Source organism: Chenopodium album, chromosome 22, assembly GCF_948465745.1.
Source record: "Chenopodium album chromosome 22, dcCheAlbu1.1, whole genome shotgun sequence".
Classification (NCBI taxonomy): domain Eukaryota; kingdom Viridiplantae; phylum Streptophyta; class Magnoliopsida; order Caryophyllales; family Amaranthaceae; genus Chenopodium; species Chenopodium album.
In genome coordinates, this window is record NC_137855.1 from 14839493 (window position 1) to 14851070 (window position 11578).

Genomic DNA, 11578 nt, shown 5'->3' on the forward strand with positions numbered 1-11578 from the left:
TCTTTAATATAATTAGAAAAGATTTATTTAAGAAAGTTATTTAAAAGAAAAGTTTTTTTTTGTCAACCAAATAAACAAGCAATAATATTTAACTTTCTTATGTTATTGCGCAATTAAGTACGGATTATTAATAAGGAAATATATAATCTTTTTACATATAAGATATAATTATGGCAGAGTATAATTTATTCTATAAAGATATTAACTTTTTATTTTGTATGTCATAAATTATTTTATAAAAAGAAAACATCAATCAATCAATAACTATATACTAAAAGATACACAAGCAATGACATGTGTCATGTCCTAGTGTCTCCTTAGTATTTTTTTTTATTTAATTCTTTAATATAATTAGAAAAGATTTATTTAAGAAAGTTATTTAAAAGAAAAAATTTAAAAGAAAAGTTTTTTTTTTGTCAACCAAATAAACAAGCAATAATATTTCAGCTCGTCTTGTGTGCGGCCGGTCACACTGTGTGGCCACTTAAAGTAACCTCTATAACATTGATTAAGTAACCCCTGTAATACCAACTGAGTAACCCCTGTAACGCTAATCGAGTAACTCTATAACAATGAAGAAGTAATCCCTTTAACTCTAACCAAGTAACCTCCATTACACTAGCGAAGTAAATCCTATAGTAGTTGGCCACACGGTGTGGCCAGCCACATATAAGACTTTGTGATAATATTTACCTTTCTTATGTTATTGCGCAATTAAGTACGGATTATTAATAAGGAAATAAATAATCTTTTTACATATAAGATATAATTATGGCAGAGTATAATTTATTCTATAAAGATATTAACTTTTTATTTTGTATGTCATAAATTATTTTATAAAAAGAAAATATAGAGTAATTAAAATAACCGTGCATTAGGGCTGAGCAAAACTACCCGAAAAACCGAAAACCCGAAAAACCGATCCGTAACCGTTCCGAAAATTAGGGTACCCGATCCAATAACCATAACGGTTCGGGTACCCGTTCCGATAATTTGTTATCGGGTATGGTTATGGGTATCATTTTAAAATTAACGGTTACCCGATCCGATCCGATAAGCATTTTTTTTGCTTTTTTTCCCTACTTAAATCTATTAATATAAATCTAAATTTTTACTTTACTTCATAATCACTTTATTATATCAATGATTAGTAATATTATTAATAATTTAGTCAAGATCATATGGTATTGTTGTTAATTAGTTGTAAATTATATCATAATAACTACGTAATTAAGTATAATTATCATTATTGGATATCTTATTGGGTACCCGATAACCGATCCGAAAATCCGGGTACCCGAAGTCCGGGTACCCGAACTTATCGGTTCCGGTTATGGGTATCACTTTTAGTGATTTTGGTTATCGGGTACCCGAACCGTTAGTACTAACGGTACGGGTACCCGTCCCATGCTCACCCCTACCGTGCATGGCACGGGACCTAACCTAGTTGTTCATAAATAGAGGACTCACTGAATTCATGAATTGCCCCCGTGGTGCTTTGCGTGACTGCATTAAATAGTAGAAAATTTACAGCAAGAGTCACATTATTCTCATTCATTTACCTTTAACTCTTTGAATTGTTTTATGCTCGTTACATTTATTTTGCAAAATGCCAAAATGTTCATTATACATTAAGATATACTTCATGGATTCATGCACATGAAACATCTACGTATAAATTACTCCATTCGTCCCTTATCGATAGTTCCTTATGGCCTAATTTAAGTTTAAAATGATAGTCCCATTTGCTTTTTCCATCTACTATTAATATGAATTTTAATTTATACCAAAATTCCCTCCAATTTACAATAATATTTGTGCAAATCTATCTCTACTTTTTTTTGTGTATCCCATGTAATTTTACTACTCCCTCCGCCCCCCCTTTCAAGGGATCCCTTACTCCAGTCAAGCATATCGTTAATTGGGCGAAGCCTTCTTAGTGGCTTCTCTTCTTCACCCTATTCTTTCATTTCCGCTTAAGCTTCTCCGGTTTGGGGGATTAATTGATTAGATACCCGAGAACCATAATCTTTCTAGAAACATCTTCCACGACGATAGATAGGGCACCCATAATCATGCAGTGGGGTTCATCTTTTTATTCACCGTAGGGGGACTCACGGGAATAGTCCTGGCTAATTCTGGCAAATTCCAATTTTGTTGATCTTTCCCAATTCATTCTGGCCGCGTAATTCATCAACATATTTGTGCAATTCCATTTTCAAACATCCTACAAACTTTGAAAAGTATTTAGCCTAATTTTAGTCCCAAAAACAATGACTCATTAGCATTAAAATACCCACCAATTTGCAACAATAATATTTGTGCAAAATTAGCTTTCCCATATAATTTTATTTTTTTCCCATGTACTTTTATTACTATCTCTCTCTACTCTTTTTATAAAGCCCATGTAAATTTATCTTTCCAATATACTTTTACTCCTTTTTATTTAATTTTATTAATACCCACGAAATCAACCCAAAAGGGTCGTTCTTTCGGGGACAGAGGGAGTATTTTTTATTCAAATTATTATTGTTTCTAAATTCCCATGAAATTTCACTATAAGGGACTATCATTGAGGGACAGAGGGAGTAATATTTTTTTTTTGGAAACCTCTACTTATAATTAAATTAATAATGTATTGTTGTTTTAATTAATGCACATGCACTTAATGTCTTAATTACACAATACATACTCTTGCAATTGAGCAACTTTAATGGCAAGCTAATTGCCAATTTTTTCATGCCACATAAAGGGTCTGTTCACATTTACTGAACTGAGCTGAATTGAACTGAACAGAGCTGAATTGAATATTTTATGAAAAAGAAAATTAGGAGTTGAACTGAACTAAATATTTTATGAAGAATGAAATTAGGAACTGAAGTGATTGGAGCTGAACTGAAATGAAATTAAGCTGAAGTGAATAGGCCCTAAGATTTCAATCTAACTGGCGTTGTAACTCTTTTGTACCCTAATAATAATTAGTAACTAGCTTGCTATTTAGATGAGCCTCACATACTTCATTAGTTATTCTAATTGGCAAAAGCTGAGGAATGCCTTAGGAGATGGGCTTAGATGAATTAGAGTAGTAATATTAAATTGAAATAAATTTAATTACATCGAACGACACATGATTTTTCCCAAATTAATTTTATTTCTAAAGTTATTTTAAATTGTTCTCTACTGTCCGGGGACGCTCGTTAACAAGATCATTTTATTTAAAATAGAAATTAGCATATACTGTTATGGAATTATATTACTCGCATTTATGTGATACATCTACTGTTTAGGGTAATTTTACCCCTCCTTGTGGCCCAATCAGAGGGTGACACGTGTCAGCCCGGGGATGGTCCAAAGTGGACCAATCCCTGTTTGACACGTGTCATTCCGGATACTTGGGGGAAAAAGTCGGCCTTCAGGCCCAAATCCCGAGAAAGCCGCAATGCGGCGCAGCCCATCTCTGATTAGGGTTCTGTCACCTAATCAGGGGCACAAATCCCAAGGACCCTATAAATAGGGGGATTCCCCTCTTTTGGAGGGCACGTTTTCCATTAATTACAAACTGTCCCTTTGATACAGACAACTGAGCTAGAAAACCTGGCAGATCCCCACCTAAAATTCCGCACCTTTCTCTCCTTCAAGTTACTAACTTGAGCGTTGGAGGCGGAGCACCACCCAAACGGTGTCTTCGTTGATTTTGCAGGTACAGAAGCCCTCCGGACCAGTCTTCGAGCTGTAACTCTCCCAAGGGACAAAAACACCCAAAACATCTACTACATTCGTTTGAATCTTTATGTTTATTCCATTAAACTTTTCACAAATTTAAATGCACATTTTTAGCAATAAAATATGAAAAAAAGTATAAAATAGATATAATTTGGAGCTACAAATTGACATGAATTCTAACAAAATCCACATAAAATAATTTTTTCTTTTAGTGCCTGTATTATAAATGTAAAAGTATTTTTTTTTTTTTTTTTTTGAAGGCAATTATAAATGTAAAAGTATGAAGAATCTCTAATGAATTATTTCAAATAGAACAAACATAAAAGGATAAAAAGAATAAAGTAATGAAAGTAATATGTGTACGAGAAGTGAAGTTAATGCGGGTATTTTTGATGGTTAGTGAAAGAAAGAAACAACAAAGAATTAGTGCAAGCTTAAGTCTAGTAATTGTCATGAAAAAAGTTAAGCATGCGGACTTATTTGGAAGAGACACGATAAAATGATAGCAATGTCGTGTAACTCTTGTTAGTATTTAGAAACGTACAAATACAATTACAAGTGTCAACTGAGTCGGGTTCATTCAATTGTGTCAAGTCTATTTAAAGATTGAGTTGTGATAAATCATTTGTACATATAAGTCGGATAAGATCAAATCGGTTCGATTCAAATTGGTTCAATTCAATTTGTAGTACCTAAAGTTACAAGTATTATTATTATCTATAGTATTCAGGAACGGAAGAAGTAATTAAAAATTCTTAAAAAATTTAAGAAAGCATCTTATTTTAAGAGAAGTGAACAAAGCCTAAAACCAACTCAACAGACAACTTCTATTGTTAAAGACAAGTCAGCATTTCAATTTTGAAAGAGAAGCTCCTCCATTTTCTCTCTCCTCCTTGTCATTTTCTCGGCGCATTTTCAATACAATAGCTTATTCTTCTTCTTTGTCTGAAAACCCTCAAACTCTAACTTAACCCAAAATTCCTTCTTTCTTCTTTCTCAAGATCTAATAATGGTGGAGGAGCTTTAATCTTAACTTCGCAACATCGTCATTCAACTTCAGGTAATTTCTATAACCCATCTCCAAAAAAAATAATAAAAAAAATAAAATAATTGTTTGTTGTTGATTTTATATTCATTGATGTTTGTGTTGGTTGATTATTTGTGAATTTTTTTGGATTGAAACTAGAGATTATTTGCTCATTTGGGATGTTAAAAATTGGGTTTGAATTGAGTGATAAGAAAATTTTTGTTGCTAATTCAAAATGAGGATGAATATAAGAAAATTAATTTTTTGAATAAGATTGTCAAAACATTGGTTATTTTAGGGCTAAATAAGAAAAAATATAATCTGGGTCCACCATTGATTGTTTGGTAGGTGACCTGTTTATCAGTAAAGTTTGCGTTACAGGGAGCTAGAAACAAATAAATTATTTGACAATGAAGAATTCATTATTTTCGTGGTACCTATTTTGGTTGTAATAATTATTTAATTAATATAAATATGCAATAATTTTGGAAGAATTAAATCGGTTGAGGAGAAGGGGGTTTTAATTTGTTTTGTTGGTTTCACAGTAAATGTGAAAGCTTAAGCTTGTTAGGGAGCTGAGTGTTTATGATTATGATATGATATGATATGATGTTGGTTAATTGAACAAGTAGGTCTATATCGAAGTAATAAGCTGTCGCTTATATTTTGGAAGCTTTAGTGTTGACAATTATGTGATAGAAGCCTTTATGAAGGAGGGTTCATAGAATTTTAGTAATTATTAGCTATGTTACTTGGACTCGGGTACCCATGTCCGACACGGGTACGTGTCCAAGCGTCTTACTCGGCTATTTTGTGAAAAAATTCCATGATTTTGAACTAAAAGTGAAGTGTCGAGGTGTCATACCCATGTTCGAGTGTCAAGGGTCCGGCACGGGTACGTGAGGTGAAATGAAGAGTCCGAGTAACATAGATTATTAGTGTTACCATATGAGTAACGCTGTTTTATAAGATATGCCCTCGTTATAGGTGTGGGTGAGTAGATGAGCTCCGCTTCACATTTATAATTGCGAAAATGCTTTTGAATGAATTATTAATTAGAGAGGCAACTAAGTAACCAGTTGTCCATTAGCAAATAAAGGTAAACAATTTAGCAAGACATTTGAGCTGGTGCATTTAAGCTGAAGTAGTAATTAAAAATTAAGCTAATAACATTATTAGTTCTAGACTTGTGCTTTTTAGCTCTCCACTTTCATGCAAGATCTTTTGTTGTGTTGTTGAGGATAGGACATATTTGTATTCTTCTACTCCTTTCGTCCCTTTTTTTTTTTTTCCATTGGAGCAATGCCTACTTATTTAATTGTTAGCTTGGATGAATTGATGAGAAAGAAAAGTTGTGTGACGGAATGTAGTGGCCTTACTGGGTGTGAGTAAAGTTTTGGTCCCTTTCAACCAAAGTAGTATCAGGAAAACTATAAAGGGTTAACTAAAAAGGAGAATGGGGCAAACATTAAGGGACCGAGGTAGTACATATGTAAGATGCTTATGATTCTATTCCTTATCATTTTCAAAGAATAGAGGGAAATTATACAAGCTAACACTGAACATAAGTTTTTTCCCAAAAGAACCTTGAATGGCTAAGATATCTCTTAATGTAACCTTAATTGTATTAGAATTATAAGTTTGCCCTTAACAGAGAAATTAAAGAAATATTGTTGACATGGTGCATTTATAAAGAGAATCACATCAATGCCGAACCATATTACTTGGGCAAACTTATAGTTGTGTTACATTTTAGGATATTGTAAATAAAACCATAAATTTAGGGTTGCCTATTCTCAAGGAAAAAAAATGAAGAAAATGACATTTTTGCACGTCCAAATTTCAAGATTTTGATTCTGTTTTTCTATGTAATTTTTATTATTATCAAAAACATATTCTTCTTAGTGGCCATTCTAACATGAGCTTCATATGTGACGGCTGATCTGTCATTAACTTTAAATGTGCTAACTACATGAGTAGAAGAGATTGGAAAAAACAAAGAATAAGCTTATTGTGAGTATCAAGGAGTTGTCTGGAGAATTTATTCACTGATTTTAAATTTTTGTTGGCTATAAGGCATGGTGTTCTAAATTTGAATAAAGTTATTTCACTGGTATTCTGAAGTCTGAAGTGATGAGTATTGTGGAACAAAGAAACCTAGTTAACACAACTATTTCCATCGGTATTCTGAAATATATTGTTTTTCTGTCATGCCTGGAACATCTTAGCATCTGAACTATTAGATGTGTTAGACTTGAATCTAACTTGATTATTTTTTTACAATATCTGTTGTTGGCCAGTAGGATCATGACGTCACGAGATGCTGCTAGATATAAAAGAACTGACGATTCCAGTAAGGGGAAGTTGTTAAATGAAATTGAAAGTATTAGCAAGGCACTCTATTTGGACAAGCATCTGTCAAAAAGCTCCTCTTCTGCAGCTAGAAGTCTGCCTAGAACAGTTGATAAGAATAATGTATTGGTGCCCAATCCAACATCAAAGCATGGCAGTGATGTCTCCTTAACCAAGGAGAAGAAGTCGATTTGGAATTGGAAACCTTTGAAGGCTCTTTCCCATGTCAGAAATCGAAGGTTTAATTGTTGCTTTAGTCTTGAAGTCCATAAAATTGAAGGGTTGCCCTCTAAATTCAATGATATTAACATTTGTGTTCATTGGAAGAGAAGGGATGGAGAAGTAGTCACTAGCCCAATCAAGGTTGTCAAAGGAGCCGCTGGAATTGAGCAGAAACTAACTCATACTTGTTCAGTCTATGGCAGTAGGAGTGGTCCACACCATTCTGCCAAGTATGAAGCAAAGCATTTTTTAATTTATGCGGCAGTTTATGGGCATCCAAGGCTAGATTTAGGAAAGCATCGTGTTGATCTCACAAAGCTGCTTCCGCGTACATTGGAGGAGTTGGAGGATGAGAAGAGTTCTGGGACATGGACAACAAGCTTTAAGCTATCAGGTGAGGCAAAAGGTGCTGTCATGCATGTTAGTTTTGGATATTTGGTGCTAAGGGATGGTACTGCTCATAATAACAAGGTACTTCAACTTTTGGACTCAAAGTCAACTGCCAAGAATCATGTAAAATCTAATCAAGGTGATGGGAAGAGCTCGATGAGGCGTGCTGGAAGCCTTCCTTCAAATTTGAAGTCATCTACAACAACTCGTTTTATGGATGATGTAAAAGTTCTCCATGAGGTTCCATCTTCAAAGATGTCTGAATTATCTAGCTCTGTATGCATGCTGTATCAAAGGTTTGATCAGGAAGACTCAGAATCCTTGGTTGAGGATAAGCGTGAAATTCAAGTGCCTGCAGATGATGACAAACCTGTAAAGTCATCTCATTGCTCTCCATCAGATTCTAATCAGGAAATTATGTTGAATGATGTGAATTCTGAGTTTTCATTTGTTGAGAAGAGGGTGGAATATTTGGAGGAGAAGACATCAGATTCTAATCAGGAAAATATGTTGAATGATGTGAATTCTGAGTTTTCATTTGTTGAGAAGAGGGTGGAATATTTGGAGGAGAAGACAACATTGGTGGAGGATGGGGAAAAGGTTGTTAACAATCAAGATGTGATGGAGGATGGGGCAAAGGTTGTTGATAATCAAGATGTGTTGGAGGATGGGGCAAAGGTTTTTAATAATCAAGATGTGGTTGAGAATGGGGCAAAGGTTGCTGATAATCAAGATGTGGTTGAGGATGGGGCAAAGGTTGTTGATAATCAAGATGTGGAGGATGGGGCAAAAATTGTAGATAATCAAGAAGTGATGAGTTCTGATCTTTCTGTAGTCTACAATGATGCTGGAGTATCTTGTCAATTGGAAGCTGACTTCAAAAGAGATGAAAATGTACCAAATGATTCCAACTCCGCTGAAAAGAGTATGTGCACCAAAGAATCACTTCTAGAAGATCTGGAGTCAGTTTTGAGCAATGTTGCTGACCTTGAGAAAGAAGGATTAGACACCCCAGAGGCCATAAGTGAATCGAGCGATCAGGAAAACCAGAATGAGAATGAACCAAACATGGTAATGCCTTCAGTTATCTTGGATGACCTTGCAGACAATGTTGCTGATGAATTTCTAAGCATGCTTGGAATAGAAGATTCTTCCTTTGCCCTTGATTCTGAAACAGAGCCTGAGTCTCCAAGAGAGCGTCTCTTGAGAGAATTCGAAAAGGAAGCAGAGGCTAGTGGTTGTTCGTTATTTGGTTTTGATATTGATGAAGAGGAAATGGAAGATTATGACTATTATGCTCCCACTATTTCTGGGTGGGAGTATTCTGAGGATTCTGATTTCTTAACAGTAGATCAGCATGAATATCCCAAGATTAGGGCCAAAGTTATGGAAGATTTGGAAACACAAGAACTTGTGCAAGAATGGGGCTTGGACGAGATGGCTTTCCAGAGCTCTCCACCAGACAATAGAGGTGGCTTTGGCAGTCCTATTGATCTCCCTCCTATAGAATCTATACAGTTACCTTCCCTTGGAGAAGGCTTAGGTCCATTTGTCCAAACAAAGACCGGAGGATTTTTGCGATCCATGAACCCTGACCACTTTACGAATGCCAAGAGTGGTGGCAGCCTAATCATGCAGGTATCTAGTCCTGTTGTGGTTCCTGCTGAGTTGGGGTCTGGGGTAATAGATATATTACAGAATTTGGCTTCAATAGGACTTGAAAAGTTATCTGTGCAAGCTAGTAAGTTAATGCCTTTGGAAGATATCACTGGGAGAACAATGCAACAAATAGCTTGGGAAGCTGCACCTCGTGTGGAAGCGTCTGAAAGGTTTGAGTCTTTATTTTCTTAAATATTTTTTTATTTGACTCTATTTGTTCATCTGCAATTTAGCTTTGTTTTATTGACTATCTTGTTTCTCTGCCTCCCTCATACCCAGCCAATATATGCTTCAAGATTGGCGAAGAGATGGCCTTCATATATCTGATGGAAATAAACAAGTTAAACAACCTTCTTCTGGCAGGAAATCTAAAAAAACTAGTGCAAGCTTGTATTCAGATGAGGCGCAGTCAGAATTTGTATCTTTAGAAGATTTAGCACCATTGGCAGTGGATAAGATTGAAGCACTGTCAATTGAGGGTTTGAGAATACAGTCTGGCATGTCAGATGAGGAGGCACCTTCAAACATCAATGCTCAGTCTATCAGGGAAGTCTCAGCTGTTGAAAGGAAAGGTATAACATCCATTGCGTCGATGGGTTTGGAGGGAGCTGCAGGATTGAAGCTATTAGCCCTTGAGAGCAGTGGGGTTGATAGCGATGGTGGACTAATGAGTTTATCTTTAACGTTGGATGAATGGATGAAGCTGGATTCTGGTGAAATCGACGAAGATGAGCGACTAAGTGAGAGGACTTCAAAGCTTTTAGCTGCCCACCATGCCAAAAGCACAGATTTAAACATGTTTGGGAGGAAAGGTGATAAAAAGCAGGGTAAAGGTACTGGAAGGAGGTGTGGCTTATTGGGTAACAATTTCACTGTTGCCTTGATGGTCCAACTTCGTGACCCCTTAAGAGATTATGAGCCAGTTGGCACACCAATGCTTGCTCTGATTCAAGTGGAAAGGGTTTTTGTTCCTCCGAAGCCAAAGATATACAGCACAGTTTCTGCACCAAAAGACAGCAGTGAAGAAGATGATCTTGAGTCAGTTACCAAGGAAGAGAAAAAACAGGAGCCTGAGGAAGTGAAAACCCCGGAACAGGACTTGATTCCTCAGTACAAAATCAGTGAGGTGCATGTTTCAGGTATAAAATGTGAGCCTGGTAAGAAAAAGCTTTGGGGCAGTAGTGCGCAACAGCAATCAGGATCACGTTGGTTGCTTGCAAATGGCATGGGGAAGGGGAAAAATTCATTTATGAAACCTAAGATTGCTGCCAACTCTTCATTGCCAGCTACAGTTGCATCTCGGCCAGGTGATACCTTGTGGAGTATTTCTGCTAAGTTTCATGGCAGTGGGGCCAAATGGAAACAATTAGCTGCGCTTAATCCGCATATCCGAAACCCAAATGTTATACTTCCAAATGAAACAATCAAGCTTCGATAAGTGGAATGTGGTATTTAGTGTGACATCTGGAGTTGATTTTCCACATGAGGCATTCCTTTTTTTGCCTGTTTCTGCCTATCGTTGGAGAGGTTATGCGCTTCTATGATATTACCTACTGTGCGGGAAATTCTTATACCCCTGGATTAACTTATACAAATGCAAATCACTGTGAATTAGTGTACCAAATGACATGTACATTGGTTATGATGTAAAGCCATAGATATAGAAAATTGGTGTGGGAAATTGTTTTTCCGATGAAAATGTGATGATGGCAAATGTCTTGTGTGTATGAGAACAACAGCCTTTTTGTTAGATTTGGGCCATTGGATTTTTATCCATTTTGGTTTATTTCCTGAAATTTAATAAATCCTTATCAGCTGCATATACTGTTTTATGTCCCGAAATTAAACGTATCCTTATCAGCTGCATATATTGTTTTAACTTGTCACTTGAATGTGCTTCAATACCACTGTGCCACGGAAACAGGAATGTGTACGACAGCAGTTGCTTATAATACGAGTTTGAGTTTGGGTTGAACTGATGTAAATCAACTCAGAGTTCTGACTGAGTTGATTGAGTAGCTTGCATATTGTAGATAATTGATTGTTGTTGAAATTGAGCTTAGAGAATTGAGTGTGACCCAGTTAAGCTCAAGTAGCTTATGTGTTCTCGTCCTGTCTCATAAGCTCCCCTAGTTATGGCGTAATAATAAAAAATTATAATTATAATCTCTATAGGACTCGACTTCTGGGACTTGTGTGGTTCTG

At 35.8% G+C, this 11578-nt stretch overlaps 1 protein-coding gene across 2 annotated transcripts; it reads left to right on the plus strand.

Annotated features, from left to right (window-relative positions):
• Positions 1–4378: 4378 nt before the first annotated feature.
• Positions 4379–11193, plus strand: LOC145603784 (protein PLASTID MOVEMENT IMPAIRED 1-RELATED 1-like). Of its 2 annotated transcripts, none has more exons than XM_081659767.1 (3): positions 4379–4783; positions 7051–9543; positions 9653–11193. In XM_081659767.1, exons 2-3 carry the CDS (start codon positions 7058–7060, stop codon positions 10809–10811), a joined length of 3645 nt encoding a protein of 1214 aa, XP_081515893.1. In that variant the 5' UTR covers positions 4379–4783; positions 7051–7057; the 3' UTR covers positions 10812–11193. The 2 variants fall into 2 exon arrangements, with proteins under 2 accessions (XP_081515893.1, XP_081515892.1); XM_081659766.1 differs by having other exon boundaries at positions 7054–9543.
• Positions 11194–11578: the final 385 nt, after the last annotated feature.